The sequence below is a fragment of the Arachis ipaensis genome, chromosome B3 (genome assembly GCF_059453495.1).
Source record: "Arachis ipaensis isolate K30076 ecotype BB chromosome B3, ASM5945349v1, whole genome shotgun sequence".
Lineage (NCBI taxonomy): Eukaryota > Viridiplantae > Streptophyta > Magnoliopsida > Fabales > Fabaceae > Arachis > Arachis ipaensis.
The window spans coordinates 21,916,471-21,939,090 of NC_142438.1; the positions used below are offsets into that span (position 1 = coordinate 21,916,471).

The 22,620-nt window shown below is 38.8% G+C and overlaps 1 protein-coding gene and 1 pseudogene across 1 annotated transcript; both read left to right on the forward strand.

Annotated features, from left to right (window-relative positions):
* Positions 1-4,471: 4,471 nt before the first annotated feature.
* LOC148570026 (uncharacterized) lies at positions 4,472-11,510 on the forward strand (annotated as a pseudogene).
* Positions 11,511-18,609: 7,099 nt separating this feature from the next.
* Positions 18,610-20,463, forward strand: LOC107632634 (uncharacterized). The gene has a single exon (XM_021117214.1). It carries the CDS (start codon positions 18,610-18,612, stop codon positions 20,461-20,463), a length of 1,854 nt encoding a protein of 617 aa, XP_020972873.1.
* The last annotated feature ends 2,157 nt before the right edge of the window (positions 20,464-22,620 follow it).

Genomic DNA, 22,620 nt, shown 5'->3' on the forward strand with positions numbered 1-22,620 from the left:
TAAAAGTGCTAGGTGGGAGACAACCCACCATGGTATTATCTTCTATTTTTATCCTTAGTTTTATTTTATTATATTTTTATTCTTAGTTTTATTTTGTTTTGTTTTATTCTTATTTTTATTTTATTCTATTTTTTTAGTATTCATTCATAATGTCTGCATCAGCATTTGCATTTGCATTCTGCATATATATAAAAAAAAACGCACGCAACGCGCAAGCGTCGCTGACGCGTCCGCGTCATACGTGCATTCGGAAGGAAAGAGAATTGAACAGAAAGTCACGTGGAAGCGTGGCTGGAGGCGTGCCTTAGACACCAACGCGTTCACGCGAACGTGTCCCTGACGCGTTTGCGTCGTTTGCGAAACCAGCCCTCCACGCGTGCGCGTGTGACCCTGCAAAATCGACGTAAATGGGTGTATGGCAGCAAGTTATGATGGAGTGGGGCTGGAATCGTGCTAGAAGCACAAGTCCTACCACGTGAACGTGTGCTCCACGCGTCCGCGTCAGTTTTAAAAGAAACGCCTTTCACGCGTGCACGTGACCCACGCGCATGCGTCACCTAAAAATTTTGGCTAAATACGAACAAACAGAAAGTCGTGCGAACGCAAGGCTGCTCTCGCGCCACTAGCACAAATCAAGTCACGTGAACGCGTGCCCCACGCGCCCGCGTCGCCTGCGCCGCACAGCTTATCCAGATTAGCACCAATTATCTTATCTTTTCTTCCCCAATCCTAATTTTTTCTTTCCCCTTCTTATTTCTTTCTTCTTCCTTCTTTCTTCTTTTTTCTTTCTTACTTTCTTCTTCTTCATTCCTTTAACCTCTCATCCCTCTTCACTTCTATTCTATTTTATTTAATTTATTTGCATACTTTCATCCATTGTATTTTAATTTTGTAAATATTTTTATTTTCTTTTCTAAATTTATTATTTTACCATTGGTGTTAAATTTTCTTATTCAACTGTTATATTTTTTCTTGAATTATTTTGGTGCTTAGTGACTTGCTTTACACTGTTGGGTAATATTTTATACTGTCTTTCATTACCTACTATTCCTCTTTGTTGCAAATTTTTTGCAACATTGATATGCCATTTGCTTCCACTGTTTTCTCAATTGCATGTTGTAGCTACCATGTAATTGAGATCCTCATTATTTGGCATTAACCCAACCATGCTTTATTTATTTTTTATCTTTCTTTCTGGGTTACTTTTCTTCCTTTTTCTCTTCTTTCAAGATGGCCACCAAAGAAGGAAAAGGGAAAGCTTCTAAATGGGGAGACAAACAAGTCCATCAGCACAATCTTTAGAGAAAAGTATTAGTTGGAGCAACCCGTCCACTCGCACATCTTAGCATGCACCGAGGACGGTGCAATCTTTAAGTGTGGGGAGGTCGATACCGATCTCCATGGGTTAGTTATTTTCTTCTCAACACCAATATTTTACTTTATTTGTTAGTTCATTGTTGCATTTGCATGTTTAATTGCATGATTGTTTGATTTTATGCATTTAGTTACTACTTGGTTGAAGTAATATTTTCTTTTTCAAGAAATTTTTATAGTATTTCACTAACTTAAATTGAAAAATTTTTGTGTTAAACTTGTTTGAAGACTATAAATTGGAACATGAATTATAGCTAAGAACACACAACCTGTGAGATTTTGAGCTTATTTATATGGTTACGTTATTTAACCATAAATTTTTATTCTTGTGTGTTTTCTTCCCTATAATTGCAATCTTTGCTTTGTTCCATTCTATATGTCCAATATTTAGTGTATTTACATGCTTGCATATGATTGAGGCCATTATTTGATTTTTGCTCACTTATCCCAAAATAAGCCTACCCTTTTAAATCACTCTTGTTAGCCACTTTGAGCTTTTTAATCCCCGTTTGTTCTATATTTTACCACATCACTAGCCTTAAGCAGAAAAACAAGTAATCACCCTAATTGAATCTTTGGTTAGCTTAAGATAGAGATTGTGTATCAACTAAGTGTGGGGAAACTGTGGGAACATGGGTTAATAAGGGAATGTGTTATGTTTTTGGGTTAATAAGGGAATGTGTTATGTTTTTACTTTGATAAAATATTGAGAATTTGGGTACCTACTCATGTGAGACCAGAAAAATTAAAAATCCATGTGCATTGATAAGTTATGTTTATTTTTCTATTTAAAAAAAAAAGAAAAAATCCAAAAATATTCAATAAATAAGTAAATAAATAAGGGGACAAAATTACCCTAATGCAAAGTTAAGTTAATAAAAAGATCAATGCATATGTGATAAAATCAAAAGAAGAGTTGAAGCATAAGTATGTGATGCAAAAGTGGGAATTCTTGGTAGCTAGGCATGATTTTAGAATTACATAGAGAGTGTATGTGTGTTAGGTGAAAGCTTGGGTTAGTCAAGGATTCAATTTATAGCTCACTTAGCCATATATATATCCTCACCCTTACCTTAGCCCCATTACAACCTTGAAAAGACCTCATGATGTTTGCATTAGTACATTAAATATTTGTTGATTGGTTAGATGAAGAACAAAGTTTTAGAAAGCATGACTAGAGAAGAGTGGAGTGATTACCCTATACACTTGAGTGATTAGAGTGCATATACACTACCAGTGAGGGTTCAATGCTTGATTCTATGTTTCCTGCTTTCATGAGCTATCTTCTTACAAGTTTACTTATCTTTTATTGTATAATTTGAATTAGTGAAATCTGATTTATGTTTGTCTTGAAAAATTTGTTTACTTTTAACCAAGTAGATAGAAACATCTTAGCATATAGTTGTGTTGAGTTAAGAAATTTAACTAAAGTAATTAGTGATGACAAACATTATTTTTGGTAAATAAATAATTAGTATGGTTTAATTATAAATTGTATATTACTAATTATTTATTATGTGTTGCAGGCCATAATTCAATTCAAGCAGCCCAATTGGAATAAAATAAAAAAATCAAAAGCTGAGGGCTAGTAATTCAAGAAAAGCCCAAAAGAAACAAAGTCAAAGAAATCAAAACATGTTGCTTAATGGAAATCCAATCCAAGCCCGTATCCATCCCACAAAGCTTCTCTTGTAAGATTGAAGTCTTCACTCTTTCAATGTGTAACGTTCACCTCTGTGAGTTGATCAGAAATTCAGAAAAGTAAGAAAGAGAAAGAGAGAGAGCTTCCTCCCTAAGCAAAACACCAAAGAAGCAAGAAAGAAGGATTAAGCTTGAAACACAGAAGTCTAATAAGAAAATCCAAACCAAATCAAGCTTAGGTTAAAGGTAACCCATTTCCTCTTGCATGCATCAGATCTTCTTCTCCTCTTCCCTCTCTGCTCTATCCGAAATGGGATACAAAGGAAAGATGATTTCTGTTCTTCTTTGCTGTGTATCCACGGTCTTAAACATGACTTGGGGACCAAGTTGGTTTTCAAGGGCTCAGATCAAGTTGACCATTGGAAGATTTCTATGGTTGCTGTTTTATGGCTTTCGGTCAAGGTGAGGAAGTCAGAAGGAGAGTTTCTACTCTAAGGTTTATTGAGAAAAAGTGAATCTGGGGGTTGGTGAAGCTCAAGGCTCAAGGTGTTGACCTTGGAAGAAGGACCCAGCAACATGCAAGGAGATAAAAGAGATTTGCTGTTCATTCAGAAACCAAGGAGAGAAAACCAGTGAATAGAGGTTTTGTTCTGAGAGAGCTCTTTGAAGAAGTTCAACTAACTGGACAGTGTAACCTAATCAAAGGTGCATTCCGCCAGTATGAAGAACTGAATCAGAGGCTTGCCAATCTGATTTTTCACATAGCACAGAGGCTGTTGATGAAGTCAATCTCCTTCATGTTTTACTGAATGTAATGTTCTTTTCTATGTATATCTTTCTGTAATTTCTTGAGAAAAAAGGCATTGTGAGAAAGCTCAAGTAAAAGCCATGAGTGGAAAAGGCTGAGTGATACACTTGAGAGAAAAGCCTAGAGTTATTTTCAGAATTCTTTAGGTATGTCTATGTCTTGTATCTTGTACCTGTAAGGTATCCCTTTCTTAGTTGGGTTAGCACTAAGAGTGAATAGTTAGGTATTAGCATAGCCAATGTCAAGTTAGGTTAGAACTTGAGTGTGAAAGAATTGGGTCAATCCTGTGAAATTGGTGTATGTAATACTGTTAACTATAGTGAAATTCTTCCATAGTTGTGGAGGAGACTGGACGTAGGTTGCATAGCACAAGGCAACCGAACCAGGATACATGCTGGTGTTAGCTTTTTTCTTCTCTGCTGTATTCTGTTTTTTGATATTCATGAGACAAAAATAAATTGTCTTATAAATTTATGCTGCTGAGTACAAACAGAATCAGAATTGAAAGTTTGTTTTAAAAGGATAATAACAGCAACTTAAAAGAAAGGCATAGATTCAACCCCCTTCTCTAAGCCTACCACAACCTTCAGTTGGTATCAGAAGCTAAGGTCTCAAGAATCAAGCTTAACCGCTTGGAGCAAAGATCCAATGGCGAACAACTTGGGCACAACCACAGTTGCCTACACCCTCACTGAAGGCCAGTCAAACAACCGACCACCTTTCTTCAACGGGAAGAACTACTCCTACTGGAAAGGAAGGATAAGGATTTTCATCCAATCCATTGACTACAACATATGGAAGATTGTCGTGAGCGGTCCAAAGATCCCAACAAAAACAAGTGCTGATGGAGTGGTGACTCCAAAAGAAGAAGCTGAATAGAATGAGGATGATAAGAAGAAGATAGAGCTGAATGCTAAAGCAATCAACCTTCTTCACTGTGCTATCAGCTTTGAAGAGTATCGGAATGTGTCTAGATGCAAGACAGCCAAAGAAATCTGGGAAAAACTCCAAGTTACACACGAAGGCACCAAATAAGTAAAAGAAACGAGGATTGATATGCTGCGAAAAGAGTACGAGATGTTTAGCATGAAGGATAGAGAAAGCATTGATGAAGTGTTTGAGAGATTCTCAATCATAATCAACAACCTTGATGCTATGGGTACAAACTATGCAAAACAAACCTTGGTGAGAAAACTCCTTAGAAGCCTCACAAAAGAGTGGGAAAACACTGCCACTATCCTAATCGAGAGTAACAACATAAGTCCCATAACCTATGATGAGCTGAGAGGAAAACTCCTTGCCTATGAAGCCACACACACAAACACAGACTCAAAGAAAAAGGGAATAGCCCTTAAGTCACAAATAGAACCTAAAGAGAGTGAGTCTAGTGATGGTATTTCAGATGACGAGCTTTTGTTTTTTGCTAGGAGATTTAGAAGGATGATGAAGAACATGGGCAAATACAAAGGTTCAAGTTTAAAGGAGCACAAGATCGACTTGAGCAAAGTGACATGCCATCACTGCAAAGAGGCTGGACACTTCAAGCTAAACTGTCCAAAGCTCAAAAAGGAGGACAAAGGAAAGAAGGAAAGGAAGAGAGTACTCATGGCAGCTTGGGAGGATCTTGAGAACGACTCAAATGAAGAAGAAGAATCTGAAGGAGATGACAAAGACTGCTTCATGGCTGGAAACAACAATCTTGATGAGATTTGCCTAGCATCCAAGAACAAAAAGGACATGTGGTACATGGATAGTGGATGTTCAAGGCACATGACTGGAAAGTCAACTTACTTCATCAAACTAAATAAGTATGATGGAGGTTTTGTGACTTTTGGAGATGATGGTAAAGGTAAAATCATTGCTGTTGGAAAAGTAGATAATGAGCAATCTACTTTCATTGATGATGTATTTTTGGTATGTGGTTTAAAGCACAATCTTTTGAGTATAAGTCAGCTGTGTGATTTAGGATATTTAGTTGTTTTCAAAAGGCTTGAATGCTGTGTTGTTAATGAAAAGACAAATGAAGTGATGTTTGTTGCCAAGCATTTTAATAATATGTATAGACTTACTCTTGATGAACTAAAGGATCACAATGTAGCTTGTCTTCACTCTAAAGAATCTGAAAAGTGGTTATGGCACAAGAGATTGAGCCATGCAAGTATGTTTCAAATAAATAAACTTGTAAAGAAAGAATTAGTAAGAGGTCTTCCTTTGATAAAGTTTGACAAAGACATCAATTGTGATGCTTGCCAAATGGGAAAACAAACAAAAAGTTCTTTTAAACCAAAAGAAGACATCTCTACTAAAAGACCACTTGAGTTGCTACACATTGATTTATTTGGTCCAACAAGAACTCAAAGCCTAGGTGGTAAACATTATGGTTTAGTAATTGTGGATGACTACACTAGGTTTGGTTGGGTTTTATTTCTTGCACACAAAAATGAAGCCTTTTCGGCCTTTGAACCGTTTTGCAAGAAAATTCAAAATGAAAATGATTTGAAAATCTCTTCTATAAGGAGTGATCATGGAACTGAATTTGAAAATAATTTGTTTGAATCCTTTTGTGAGGAATTTGGAATATCTCACAACTTCTCGTGTCCAAGAACACCACAACAAAATGGTGTTGTGGAAAGAAGAAATAGAAGCATACAAGAGATGACAAGAGCTATGCTTTGTGAGAGTAATGTTCCAAAATTCCTTTGGGCTGAAGCGGTTAACACGGCTTGCCACATTTTGAATAGAACAATCATAAGGAAATTTTTGAAGAAAACCTCTTATGAACTTTGGAAAGGCTACCCACCAAACTTAGATTACTTGCACATCTTTGGATACAAATGCTTTGTTTTAAATAACAAAGAAAATTTGGGAAAATTTGATCCAAAGGCTTATGAGTGTTTATTTGTAGGATATTCCACAACTAGTAAAGCATATAGGTTTTATCATCAAGATGCTAGGATTATTGAGGAGTCCATACATGTTTCATTTTGTGATACTAACTTGGTGCAAAGCATTTTGGAAGATTGTGATACAGGAAATCAAGCTCAAAAGGAAGATGAAATCACTCAAAATCATGAAAAAGAAAATTCTGGTCAAACTGAACCAGAAACTGCAACTGCTGAAAATTCGAGAGACAATCCCATTTTGTCTCATGAATTTGAAGGAAATCCTGGAAACAGCAGCACCCAGAATCCCTTGGTGACTGAATCTGCCACCAAATCCACCAGACCTTGTGAATGGAGGTTCTTGAAGAACTATCCCGAGAAATTTGTCATTGGGGACGTTTCTCATGGAGTGCAAACAAGGTCTTCCACTAGAAAGGCAAATGAAGGATCAAACATTGCCCTTCTTTCACAAATAGAGCCTCAAAATGTCAAGGAAGCCCTTAGTGACCCTTCTTGGGTTAAAGCTATGGAGGATGAGCTTCTTGAGTTTGAAAAGAACCAAGTGTGGACTTTGGTTCCAAGGCCAAATAGAAAGAAAGTGACCGACACCAAGTGGATATTTCGAAACTAGTTGGGAGAAGATGGTAGCATTGCAAGAAACAAGGCAAGGCTAGTGGCACAAGGATATGACCAAGAAGAAGGAATAGACTTTGATGAATCCTTTGCCCCTGTTGCCCGAATGGAAGCCATAAGACTTCTCTTAGCTTATGCTGCATTTTGTGGTTTTAAATTATATCAAATGGATGTGAAATGTGCATTTTTGAATGGAGTGATAGATAGAGAAGTATATGTGAGCAGCCTCCTGGTTTTGAAAATAAAGAGCATTCTAATCATGTTTTCAAATTATCTAAAGCTCTCTATGGTTTAAGACAAGCTCCTAGAGCTTGGTATGAGAGACTTAGCTCTTTTCTTTTGAAAAATGGTTTTCAAAGAGGCACCACTGACACAACTCTATTTATCAAGAACTCTAATAATTTTTTTATTCTAGTCCAAATATATGTTGATGACATTATTTTTGGATCAGCCAATGAATCCATTTGTTCTGAATTTGGAAAATTCATGACAACTGAATTTGACATGAGTATGATGGGTGAACTTAATTTTTTCCTTGGGCTGCAAATTAAACAAACTGAAAAAGGTATTTTCATTCATCAAGAAAAGTATGCCAGGGAATTAGTTAAGAAATTTGGTTTGGAAAATGCCAAATCCATGGGAACTCCCATGCATCCTAATTCTAAATTAGATAAGGGAGAAACTGAGAAAGATGTTGATGAGACTAGGTATAGAGGAATGATTGGTTCTCTTATGTACTTAACTTCCTCTAGACCCGACATTGTGCAAAGTGTTGGATTGTGTTCTAGGTTCCAATCCAAACCAAAAGAGTCACATCTTTTTGCAGTTAAAAGGATCATTAGATATGTTCATGGCACATCCAATTTCGGCCTTTGGTATCCTAAGATTGATGATTTTTCTGTAGTTGGTTATTGTGATACAGATTTTACTAGTGATAGAGTTGATAGAAGGAGCACTTCAGGCTTATGTTGCTTCCTTGGAAAGTCCTTGAATGTTTGGTCTAGTAAGAAACAGCCAATTGTGTCTCTATCCACTGCTGAGACTGAGTATATAGCTGCTTCTTCATGTTGTTCTCAGCTTTTATGGTTAAAAACACAGCTTGTCGATTACAAATTAAATGCTGAAAATATTCCTTTGATGTGTGATAATATGAGTGCCATTAATATTTCTAAAAATCCAGTTTTGCACTCTAGGACTAAACATATTGAAGTGAAGTTTCACTCAATAAGAGAGCATGTCCAAAAGGGAGATATTAGCATTCAATTTGTTAAATCGGAGGAGCAATTAGAAGATATTTTCACAAAACCATTAGCTGAGGATAGATTCTGCATGCTTAGGACTTGTCTAGGAATTTTGAGTTATGATTCTTTATTTGAAAAATGCTGATGTGTTTGCTGGAGCCTTTTGTCTCATAAACAGGTATGAGACAATTTTGGGCAGAAGAAGAGCATTCCCCCTTTAATTAGCATGATCTAGGCTTATTTCAAGTGCAAAATGATTTGGGCCAACCTCAAAAATTAGATCTAGAATGGTCCAATGTGTTTCCATTAAATCCAACTATCCCTGGGACCAAATATGAATGTTACAATTTTTGGTTAAAAATTTTTTGTTGGGCTGTGTGTTTAAATTTTTTTTAAGTTTTATTTTAATTTTTTTCCTTAAAGATTTTCAATTTAATTTATTTTTTTTAAAGGATTTCGAATATTTGAAAATAAATTTCCTTGTTTTGAAAAATCAAATCAAATCTTTCTTTTGTGAGGTCATGTCTTTTCAAGTCTTTTCAAATGGTGATGCAGTTGCATGGTTTTGGAAATCTACTTTTGGGTATGGTTACCAACACTCCCTCTCTTCCCTCCATAACTTCTCCTCAAACTCTTCAGTTTCTTCCCACTCTCTTTACTGATTCTCTTCCCTCAAAAGCCTAAATATCACCAAATGAGGAAGAAAACCATAGCTAAAAGGCCTCCTCGTGAAAAAATCTTCAAGCCTCTCACAAAGCCCTCAACCCGCTCTCACGACCGAACCTTCACTCCATCTCCTTCTCCTCCTACCTCTCCTTCTCGGTGTGATCCCATGGAACGAACCAAAAATCCCTCTAGGGTTACTCCTTCCGCCAAGAAGACACCACAGACGAAAGAACCTCTATCCAAGCCAGGGTCATCGAAACCAAGTTCATCCAAGGGGAAGCGACCAGCCGCACCTGAACCTCCACCTGAGTCCACACAACCAAAGTCTAGGTATGTTCCATCACGTTCTCAAAGAGGTAAAACTCGAGTTCCCCTTAAGACAGTTAAAGAATCAGACATTGGCCCTTTTGATCATAAAGCTCACTTTTTGACTTCTCATTCAAACTATAACTCTTATAGATTTAAATCTGCCATGAACAATGATTTTTATGAGGGGGTTATCCAGTATCGTATCCTATGTCCCTCTTTTCTCGCTGATTTGCCATCTTTGAAAAGAAAAAGATTTTCATTTGTTGATAACTTGATTTTTCTAGACTGGAATCACCTTTTTGACATTAAAAAGTCTGTTTATCCCTTCTTGGTCAAAGAATTTTATGCAAACATGACTTATCATGAAGGCACTGCTCACTCATATGTAAAGGGCCGAGACATAGTTTTAAATAATAAAACTATCAATGATGCTTTGAAGTATACCGATGTTGGGCCTTGTGCTTACACTTCGGTTAAGTGGGATGAAGGTGCTGGAATTTCTTATCATGATGCATTGGCACACATCTGTGAACATGTCTCTTTAATTGATGGCATTACACCCACTCACAAAGCCCTAGGATATGAGCGTGCTCAATTGCACCGAATGGTCAACCACATTATTCTGCCTCAAAGCGGCTCATATCAAAGGGTTTCCTACACTGATACTCTTGTTTTATATGCCCTTCTCACCAAAACTAAAATTTCATTTGCATACTTGATGGTTAGATATATGTTTGACTCTGTTAGGAGTGAAAAGGACAAAGCACTTCCTTATGGCATGTTTCTAACTTGCATATTTGAGTATTTTGGTGTTGACTTGACCAATGAGAACTATGAAAATAGACATTCATACCTAAAGGGGGGGTGGTTCAGTGAAATAGAACAAAGGACCCACTAGATTTGAAAGAGTTGTCCTAGATGATTAAGATGATGATTTTGTCCCTGATGATTCTCCTGCTCTATCCACTGAGGGTACTTCCATCTCCATTGGGAAGAAATCTGCTCTGCTGAATGTGGTCAAGGATGTCGCTCAAGAGTTTGTTTCCCAAACAAATCACTTGATTGAAATGAGCAAAGAGCAAAGGAAATTGGCTAGCAAGCATGAGAACTTCCTGAAGAAATCAAGGGATAGGGTGGCTGTTCTCATGACCTTCATTGATAACTTTCAAAATGATGAAGACATTGCCACTGATGTTGAAGAGGAAGCTGCTTCGGAGGGGAATGATTCTGATGCCTAGGATTTGTCTCATGAAAACTGCTGCTGCTGCTCTCTTTTTGTCTCATGAATCCTGTTTATTTTGCTACTATTGAACTGTTTTATCTTGAATAACTGTAATAACTTTAAATACTGCTGCACTTTTTAGTTTGGTTAGAACTTTGGACTGTGATCTAACATTTTCTTGCAGGATTTGTATTTTGTCTATCCGCCCTTAATGACAAAAGGGAGAGTAATAGCAATAGGATAATAGATTGCAATAGGATAATAGGTCCTATGAATCTTTTGGCATGCTGCAGCTACTAGTACTTGATTTCACATGCTAAATCCTTTTGCTGATGATATTAGCTTGATGTTGGGCTGATTATGTGATGTTGCTTATTTGATACCCTTTAGCCAAGATAAATATGTATAGCTCTTTATTGTACTTTCTTTAAGTGTAATATAAAACAGGAACAAAGAGGAAAGCATAAATCCAGGGGGAGCTAATCTTGAAAAGGAAAGGGGGAGCAACATAAAAGCAAATGACAATCAAAGGGAGTTTATAAACCTTACTCAAATTCATTTCCTTTTGATTATTGCTTAAATCTTGTTTGTCATCAAGGGGGAGATTGTTGAGTTAAGAAATTTAACTAAAGTAATTAGTGATGACAAACATTATTTTTGGTAAATAAATAATTAGTATGGTTTAATTATAAATTGCATATTACTAATTATTTATTATGTGTTGCAGGCCATAATTCAATTCAAGCAGCCCAATTGGAAAAAAATAAAAAAAATCAAAAGCTGAGGGCTAGTAATTCAAGCAAAGCCCAAAAGAAACAAAGCCAAAGAAATCAAAATGGGTTGCTTAATGGAAATCCAATCCAAGCCCGTATCCATCCCACAAAGCTTCTCTTGTAAGATTGAAGTCTTCACTCTTTCAATGTGCAACGTTCACCTCTGTGAGTTGATCAGAGTTTCAGAAAAGTAAGAAAGAGAAAGAGAGAGAGCTTCCTCCCTAAGCAAAACACCAAAGAAGCAAGAAAGAAGGATTAAGCTTGAAACACAGAAGTCTAATAAGAAAATCCAAACCAAATCAAGCTTAGGTTAAAGGTAACCCATTTCCTCTTGTATGCATCAGATCTTCTTATCTTCTTCCCAACTCTCTGCTCTATCCGAAACAGGATACAAAGGAAAGATGGTTTCTGTTCTTCTCTGCTGTGTATCCACGGTCTTAAACATGACTTGGGGACCAAGTTGGTTTTCAAGGGCTCAGATCAAGTTGACCATTGGAAGATTTCTATGGTTATTATTTTATGGCTTTCGGTCAAGGTGAGGAAGTCAGAAGGAGAGTTTCTACTCTAAGGTTTATTGAGAAAAAGTGAATCTGGGGGTTGGTGAAGCTCAAGGCTCAAGGTGTTGACCTTGGAAGAAGGACCCAGCAACATGCAAGGAGATAAAAGAGGTTTACTGTTCATTCAGAAACCAAGGAGAGAAAATAAGTGAATAGAGGTTTTGTTCTGAGAGAGCTCTTTGAAGAAGTTCAACTAACTGGACAGTGTAACCTAATCAAAGGTGCATTCCGCCAGTATGAAGAACTGAATCAGAGGCTTGCCAATCTGGTTTTTCGCATAGCACAGAGGCTGTTGATGAAGTCAATCTCCTTCATGTTTTACTGAATGTAATGTTCTTTTCTATGTATATCTTTCTGTAATTTCTTGAGAGAAAAGGCATTGTGAGAAAGCTCAAGTAAAAGCCATGAGTGGAAAAAGGCTGAGTGATACACTTGAGAGAAAAGCCTAGAGTTATTTTCAGAATTCTTTAGGTATGTCTATGTCTTGTATCTTATACCTGTAAGGTATCCCTTTCTTAGTTGGGTTAGCACTAAGAGTGAATAGTTAGGTATTAGCATAGCCAATGTCAAGTTAGGTTAGAACTTGAGTGTGAAAGGATTGGGTCAATCCTATGAAATTGGTGTATGTAATATTGTTAACTATAGTGAAATTCTTCCATAGTTGTGGAGGAGACTGGACGTAGGTTGCATAGCACAAGGCAACCGAACCAGGATACATGCTGGTGTTAGCTTTTCTCTTCTCTGCTGTGTTCTGTTTTCTGATATTCATGAGACAAAAATAAATTGTCTCATAAATTTCCGCTGCTGAGTACAAACAGAATCAGAATTGAAAGTTTGTTTTAAAAGGATAATAACAGCAACTTAAAAGGAAGGAATAGATTCAACCCCCTTCTCTAAGCCTACCACAACCTTCAAGTTGTATTCATATAGATAGGTTACATTTCATACATCCTACCATTCCTCTTCACTCCTTTATAGCTTCTCTTGAGCTTAGCATGAGGACATGCTAATGTTTAAGTGTGGAGAGGTCGATAAACCACTATTTTATGGTTTATCTTGTGCTCAATTGAGTGGTTTTTATCAAGTCTTTGCACACTTATTCATACTAATTGCATGGTTTTACAATTTCCTTCCTGATTTTGTGCTATGATTGAAAACATGCTTCTTTGGGCTTTAAATTGCTAATTTTAATCCTCTCTTATTACCATTCGATGCCTTGATATGTGTGTTAAGTGATTTCAGAGATTACAGGGCAGGAATGGCTTAGAGGAGGGAAAGGAAGCATGCAAAAGTAGAAGGAATACAAGAAGTTGAAGAAATTGCTAAGCTGTCCAGCCTGACCTCTTCACACTCAAACGGTCATAACTTGAGCTACAAAGGTCCAAATGAGGTGGTTCTAGTTGCGTTGGAAAGCTAACGTCCGGGGCTTCAAAATGATATATAATTCAATATAGTAGCCATGCAGAAAAATGATGCGCACGCATGAATCACGCGGACGCGTCGTTTTGCAGAAAAACCAGCATGGCAGATTTCGTCCCGAGCGATTTCTGGGCTGTTTCTGACCCAATTTTCGGCCTAAAAAACATAGATTAGAGGCTATAAAGTGGGGGAATCCATCCATTCATAAAAAACAACATTCATATACAAAATTTTAGGTTTTAGATGTAGTTTTAGAGAGAGAGAGAGAGAGGCTCTCTCTCTCTCTCTTAGGATTTAGGATTTCTATTATGATTAGGCTACTTCTCTTTAGTCACAGGTTCAATGTTCCTTTAATTTATTTTCTATTTTTATTTCCTCTATTATTTTAATTGTTATTTATCTTTTTAATTTGGTTTATGAACTCCATGTTATGATTGATTTTCTTAATTAATACATATTGAGGTATTTCAGACTTATGGTTGCTTTCTTTAATTTTTGTTATTGATTCTTCTAATTAATCCAAATTATTTTCATTCGAGTAGATTTTCTTCCCTTTTGGCTTTGGTTGAGTAATTGGTCACACTTGAGTTGTCAAACTCAGCTGTTGATTAATATTTGAAGCTTGCTGATTGATTTGGATCCCTCTAAAGCTAGTCTTTCCTTAGGAGTTGACTAGGACTTGAGGAATCAAATTGATTAGTCCACTTGACTTTCTTTTATTTAATAAGGGTTAACTAAGTGGGAGCAACGGACAATTTTCATCACACCTGATAAGGATAACTAGGATGGGATTTCCAGTTCTCATACCTTGCCAAGAGATTTTCTAATTATTAATTTATTTTTCTTACCATTTAAATTACTTGTTCCCTATTTCAAAAACCCAAAAATATATCTTTTTCCATAACCAATAATAAACACACCTCCCTGCAATTCTTTGAGAGACGACCCGGGGTTTAAATACTTCGGTTATAAATTTTATTGGGTTTGCTTAAGTGACAAACAAAATTTTTGTACGAAAGGATTCTCTGTTGGTTTAGAAACTATACTTACAACGCGATTATATTTGTGAATTTCTTTACTGGCAGAAATCCGATCGTCAGGGTTCAATTGCTCAATTCTATGTTTCCACTTATGATTATCTCCTATCTTGCAAATTGTAAATTATTTTCAATAACTCTAATCAATTGTTGGATTTGAATGGTTGCTATTGTCTATAGCCCTTGGTTGTTTATATGTTTTCTTAGAAATTGATTTATTTCAATTAAGTAGATACATATAAGTAGATATACATAGTATTAGGTAGAGTAGTTGCATTTATTTAAATAGAATGTATTTAGATAGTTTACATTGAATAAATGTTGATACCCTTTTTTTGTAGTTTTCTTGATGTTTAGCATGAGGACATTCTTTGTTTAAGTGTGGGGACGTTGATAAACTACAATTTTATGGTTTATCTTGTATTGAATTGAGTGAATTTTATTAACTTATCCTACATTTATTCACTAAATTAGCATAGTTTTGTAAATTTCTCCTGAATTATGTTTAAAAGTAAAAACATGCTTTTTAACCCCTTAATTTGCTAAATTTAATTCACTTTAATCTCATTCGAGGCCTTGATGTGTTTGTTGAGTGATTTTAGGTTTAGAAGGCAGGGATGGATTGAGGAAGTGAAGAAAAAGCATGCAAAAGTGGAGAATTCATGAAGAAATGAAGCTTGGAGCATCTTAGGATTGTGCGTATGCATGAATTTCATGTTGCGCGTACGCATGGTTTGGAATTTCGAAATTTTGCGCGTACATATTCCTCATGCGTACGCATGACTGAAGGCACGTGATTTCACTTAAGTGAACATGTGAGTCACGATTTCAGGTCCTTTCAAGCCCAATCCAACTCATTTCTGAAGTATTTCAATCCAAACTCAAGAAGGAACAAGGGGAGAGCAATTAGGGTAGTTTAGAAACATATTTTAAGATAGATTTCTAGAGAGAGAACCTCCCCATTCTCTCTAGAATTTAAGGTTCTTAGGCCAATTTCTCTTTAGTTTTAGTCTTTAATTCTTGTTTTAGTGTAGTTTTATTTATATTTCCATGTTTCATTGCCTTAATTCTCTTAGTTTCTTTTGTTAATTTCTCATTTGTGTCACTTTTTAGTTTATAAACACTGTTGATGAATTTTGATTTCCTTTAATGAAATTTAGTATTTCATGTTTAGTGATGTTTGCTTGGGTTATTGTTATTGTTATCTTGCATTTGATAGCTTTATATTTTATTATTATTGTAATTTAATATGTTTTTCTTTTATGCCTTTTAAGTCTTTGATAAAATGCTTGGAATTAGAAAATTAGGTCATCTTGAGTCTTTAATAGTCAATTTGAATTGGTAATCTAGAGTTGTTAGTCAATCTTGTTGTTACTTATGCATTGAAATTTACTATGCCTATTTGATTTTCTCCCAATGTTGGAGATGACGTAATAGAATTACTCTAGGTAATTGTTATGTTATGATTAATGACTAGGATAGAAAACCTAAATTTTCAATCCTTGCCATGAATGTCTTTTTAGTATTTGTTAGCTTTACTTTCTTGTCATTTAATTTCTTACCTTTTGCCTTAAAAACCCTGATTCTCATAACTGATAACATGCATACTGATAAACCCATATTTTATGATATATTTTGTGCTCAATTTAGGTGATTTATTCAATCCTTCACTCACTTATTCATGTAAATTGCATGGTTTTACTTTCCCTTCCTTATTATGTGATATATGTGAAAAACATGTTTTCTATGCTTAAAAAATTATCAATTTTAATTACCCTTTATTACCATTCGATGCCGTGATTTGTGTGTTAAGTAGTTTTAGATCTCTTAAGGCAGGAATGACTTAAAGGATGGAAAGGAAACATAAAAAAATAGAAGGAAAGCACAAAATGGAGTTTTTGAAGAAACTGGCAGCGACGCGAACGCATGAACGACGCGGCCGCATGCCCAGCGCGAAAAGGCAGCGACGCGAACGCGTGACTGACGCGGACGCGTGCCTTGAGCAGAATGCACATGACGCGTACGCATGACCAAAGCGAATGCGTGATAAGGAAAACTCCAGATGACGCGACCGCGTGACCCACGTGGACGCGTGACAGACGCCACGCACCAGAAACTGCAGAAAATGCTCTCAGCGGTTTCTGAAACTCTTTTTAGCCTAGATCCAAGTCCAAAAAGGACAGATTAGAGGTTATAAAGTCGGGGAATGCATCCATTCATGAGGAGGTCTTCAATTATTCACTTTTTATAATTTAGATGTAGTTCTTAGAGAGAGAGGTTCTCTCCTCTCTCTACTACAGCTATTGCATATAGTTCACATTCATGGAAGTAAACAAATAGTAAATGTCTTGACCAAGCCCCTTTTTTGCTACTGTTTTTCATTCTTTGCGCACCAAATTGAGAATTGTTCAAAGACCAACTATCAGTTTAAAGAGGGATATTAAAGAAAATATTGTTTCAATTACTAAAAAATAAAATTTTCAATTACTGAATGTTTCTTAGTTCTTGTTTTTACCTTAGACTAGCTCTAAGTACTATAAATAGGAATTAGTCTATCATGTAGAATTTATACACTTGAGATTAATAATAATTTAATTTTCCATCCTTTACTTTTTTACTCCCAAACATCTTTTTCTGTTTTACTTTGTTCTTCGAGTTACTGCATAAAATTCATTTTCCTTTCACACATGATATCACCCAACTTAGGAATCAGGGAATTCATACTCAATTTTGTCAACAAGTTTAGAAAATCCTTAGCATAATCTCTCATAAAACTCAAATATATCTACTAAGCTTCGAATTTATTTTCAATAAAATATTACTCAGATATTGCTCATTGACCCTTGTTACAATTATGTACTAGTAAACAATTTCGAAAATTAGCTGGGTTTTTCTTAAGTCATAAAGATTAGAATTCTTCTGATAAGATAAAAGATAAAATAAGAATTTGTGAATGTTAAAGAATTCATATTGATTCAATTCAAACATCTTTTCAACCTTAATGTGTTGAATTATTGAAAGAAATGTCAATTACTAATTGTTACGGCCCAGCCCAAACGTCATGCTGGCCGACCCGACCCCTAGGCCACCCGACGCGAACGGGCGGACACGATATGCTCCACAACCGACTCGGACACGTGTCCTTTACAGCTCACTGCTACCGCTGTACTGGGAAGCTTCGAGGAAGGTGGGTCTGCCCTCGTGGGACCCACTCCTGACAGGGTATATATGGGGAGGGTCCTACCCCTCCCCCAAGGTACATCACATACATCACCTTACTCACTTTTCGCCTGCACACCTGACTGACTAGAGCGTCGGAGTGTCTTTGCAGGTGGAAACCCTTCTCCACACAAAGAGCTCGGGAAGTCGATTGCTCTAGCTCCACCCCCGCAACCCTGAACCAGGCGAAATCCCACCTTACCAACCGAGGGACCTCCCCGAACCGTCCGGTACCCGAGTTACCGCACATTGGCGCCATCTGTGGGAACCGCCTAAATGGACGCCATACAGGGTCCTGGAGAACCTGGCCGCGGGACAGAGCCCAGAGGGGCAGCCTCCGTGGCTTCCTCCCAGGAGCGCACGAGGTCTCCTTCGCGACGACCCGAGCCGTCTTCACGATCCCAAGAGAGACGCCCCTTTGGGGGAACAGGCAGCAATAGCGCCAGAATAATGCAGGAATTGCATCACAGGATGCAGAACCTGGAACGCCAGCTGGCAGATCAGGAATATCGTCAACGAACTCCCGAACCAAGCTATTCCCGTTCTCCCGAGACACATGGAAGAACTCCTCAGAGAAGTCACTCCCGGCGCACGCCCAGCCCACAATCTGAATCTGAAAGCATGTGGGAAGAGCAGGAGCGCCTAAGAAGACGTCGTGACCCCGTGATATACACTCGGCCTGAAGGGAGACGTGCCATAGGGCGGGACCGGGAAGACGGCGGAGGAAGGCCGAAGAGAACGCGACGACCCGTGATAATGGGCGCAACCCCATTTCATCGTTCCATCCTCGAGGTCCGGCTACCAAAGAACTTTGATAAGCTGACAGACATGAGGTACGACGGAACCCAAGACCCACAGGAGCATCTTACGGCCTTCGAGGCCAGAATGAACTTGGAGGGAGTAGGCGACGAAGTGAGGTGTCGCACTTTCCCGGTCACTCTGGCGGGACCTGCAATACGGTGGTTTAACAGCCTCCCGCAAGGCTCTGTGGCCAGATTTTCGGATATTAGCCGCGCTTTTTTGGCCCAGTTCACTACCCAAATTGCAAAGGCGAAGCACCCGATCAACTTACTCGGGGTGACGCAAAGGCCTAGCGAGCCGACCAGAAAATATTTGGACCGGTTCAACGATGAGTGTTTGGAGATTGACGGGCTAACTGATTCGGTGGCCAGTCTGTGTTTGACGAATGGACTTCTTAATGAGGATTTCAGGAAGCATCTCACCACGAAGCCAGTGTGGACGATGCAAGAGATCCAAAGCGTGGCTATGGAATATATCAACGATGAAGAAGTCAGTCAAGTCATGGCAGCCAACAAGCGGCAGCCCGCCTACAATCAACCTCGGCAGCATAGTGGTGGGGAAAGGCTAAAGGAGCACGCCAGAGATGGCGGGCCGGGCAAGACACTCAAGCCGTTTCCCCGAGTCAGGAAATTCACCAACTACATCCCCCTCACTGTCCCCATCGTAGAAGTTTATCAGCAGATAGCCGAGAAGGAAATTCTGTCGAAGCCCCGACCTCTAAAGGATAGAACCGGGGGAAACAAGAGCCTCTATTGTGATTATCATAAGGGCTATGGACACAAGACACAGGATTGCTTCGACCTGAAGGACGCGCTAGAACAAGCGATCCGGGACGGAAAGCTAGCCGAATTCTCCCACCTTATTAGGGAGCCGAGAAGACGAGATCGCGATCGCGAGGGAGAGGACAAGACCCGAGCAGTGAAGCGACGTCAAGAGCCAGAGGACAACGAGCATGACCTCACCATAGTAAATGTGGTAACAGCGAGAGATGCAGCTCCAAGGTCGAGGTCGGCACACAAGAAGGATGCCAAAGTCCTAGCGGTCTCCTCGTCTCCCGCGCGAAGCTCCAAGAGGGTTTCACCCATTTCATTCGGTCCGAAAGACCAATGGTTCGATGAGGTCATGGAAAACCCTCCCACGGTTATCACGGCCAGAGTGGGAACCGGCCTGATTAAGCAGATCCTCGTAAACACCGGTGCCGACTCGAATATCATGTTCTGCAACGTGTTCGATGCCTTGGGTCTCCGGGATGCCGATTTAAGGACTCACCAGCACGGTGTAGTAGGCTTGGGCGACCACTTTATCAAGCCCGACGGGATAATCTCCCTACCGGTATCCGTAGAACTAGGACAGGGAAGAAGGTTGGTAATGGCTGAGTTCGTGGTCCTGCGAGACTCCACGGCCTACAACGTCATCCTAGGAAGAAAGACTATCAACGATCTCGGGGCAGTGATCAGTACAAAGATGTTGGTAATGAAATTCATCGCTAATGACGGATCCGTGGGATCCATAAAGGGAGACTTGGAAATGGCAGTTGCTTGCGACAATGCCAGTCTCACCTTAAGGAAGAAATCCAAAGAAGCATCGGGAGTGTTCCTCGCCGACTTGGATGCTAGAGTCAACGACAAGCCCAGACCCGAACTGGAAGGGAACTTAGAAAGGTTCAGGGTTGGTGACACAGAAGAGAAGTTCACCTTCGTGAATAGAAACCTCCCACACGACCTGAAGGAACCTCTAATAGAAATGATCAGGGCTAACGGCGACCTATTTGCTTGGACGCCAGTTGACATGCCGGGGATAGACCCTCAGCTCATGTTGCATCACTTGGCTGTCAAGGCGGAGGCCAAACCGGTGGCTCAGAGGAGAAGAAAAATGTCATAAGAAAAAGTAGAGGAGGTGGCCAGGCAGACGGCCAGCCTCCTCAAAGCGAGATTTATCCGGGAACTCGACTACCCAACCTGGCTGTCGAACGTAGTTCTAGTAAGAAAGCACAATGGAAAATGGAAGATGTGCGTGGATTACTCCGATCTTAACAAAGCATGTCCCAAGGACTGCTACCCCCTACCCAACATTGATGCGCTCGTCGACGCGGCGGCGGGATATCGGTATCTGAGCTTTATGGATGCTTATTCTGGCTACAATCAGATACCGATGCACCGGCCAGACGAAGAGAAAATAGCATTCATAACACCGAGGGGAATATACTGCTACAAGGTAATGCCGTTCGGCCTGAAGAACGCCGGGGCCACATACCAAAGGTTAATGAACAAGATATTCAACGACCTCATAGGCAAAACGGTGGAAGTATACGTGGATGATATCCTTGCAAAGACTACCCGACCTGAGGACCTCTTAAGCGACCTAAGAAATATGTTCGCTTCCCTTCGATAACACGGCATGAGGCTCTGATGGGCGGATAATTTATACGCTTTTTGGCATTATTTTTAGTATGTTTTTAGTATATTTTAGTTAGTTTTTATTATATTTTTATTAGTTTTTAAATAAAAATCACATTTCTGGAGTTTACTATGAGTTTGTGTGTTTTTCTATGATTTCAGGTATTTTCTGGCTGAAATTGAGGGACCTGAGCAAAAATCTGATTCAAAGGCTGAAAAAGGACTGTAGATGCTGTTGGATTCTGACCTCCCTGAACTCAAAGTGGATTTTCTGGAGCTACAAAAGCTCAATTGGCGTGCTCTCAATTGCGTTGGAAATTAGACATCCTGGGCTTTCCAGCAATATATAATAGTTTATACTTTTCTCGAGATTTGATGGCCCAAACTAGCGTTCCATGTCAGCATAGAAATTCTGGTGTCAAAACGCCCATTCTGGCATAAAAGCTGGAGTTAAATGCCCAAATTGGCACAAAAGCTGGCGTTTAACTCCAAGAAAAGTCTCTACACGTGAAAGCTTCAATGCTCAGCCCAAGCACACACCAAGTGGGCCCGGAAGTGGATTTATGCATCATTTACTCATTTCTGTAAACCCTAGGTTACTAGTTTTCTATAAATAGGACCTTTTGCTATTGTATTTTCATACTTGGAGACTTTGAACACACTTTTCATCTTTGAACTTGTATGTTCACGCTTTGGGAGGCTGTCCATTCAGCCATGCCTAGACCTTTTGTTCTTATGTATTTTCAACGGTAGAGTTTCTACACACCATAGATTAAGGTGTGGAGCTCTGCTGTTCTTCATGAATTAATACAAAGTACTACTATTTTTGTATTCAATTCACGCCTACTTCTTCTCTAAGATATACACTCGTTCTTCAACTTGATGAATGTGATGATCCCTGACACTCATCATCATTCTCACCGATGAATGCGTGCCTAACAACCACTTCCGTTCTACATGCAATCAAGCTTGAATGTGTATCTCTTGGGTTTCTAATCTAAGATTAAAACCTTCGTGGTATAGGCTAGAATTATTGGCGGCCATTCCTAAGATCCGGAAAGTCTAAACCTTGTCTGTGGTATTCCGAGTAGGATCTGGAAAGGGATGACTGTGACGAGCTTCAAACTCGCGAGTGTTGGGCATGTGACAGACGCAAAAGGATCAATGGATCTTATTCCAACATGATCGGAAACCGACAGATGATTAGCCGTGCGGTGACAGCGCATTTGGACTATTTTCACTGAGAGGACGGGAAGTAGCCATTGACAACAGTGATGCTCAACATACAGCTTGCCATGGAAAGGAGTATGAATGATTGGATGAAGGCAATAGGAAAGCAGAAGTTCAGGAGGAACAAAGCATCTTCATACGCTTATCTGAAATTCTCAACAATGAATTACATAAGTATCTCTATCCTATTTTATGTTTTATTCATCTTTTAATTATCAATCCTCCATAACCATTTGAATCCGCCTGACTGAGATTTACAAGATGACCATAGCTTGCTTCAAACCGACAGTCTCCGTGGGATCGACCCTTACTCACGTAAGGTTTATTACTTAGACGACCCAGTGCACTTGCTGGTTAGTTGTGCGGAGTTGTGATAAAGAGTTGAGATTACAATTGTGCGTACCAAGTTGTT

Coding starts and splice junctions, on each gene's coding strand:
- LOC107632634 (XM_021117214.1), top strand. CDS start 18,610: ATGAGGTACGACGGAACCCAAGACCCACAGGAGCATCTTACGGCCTTC.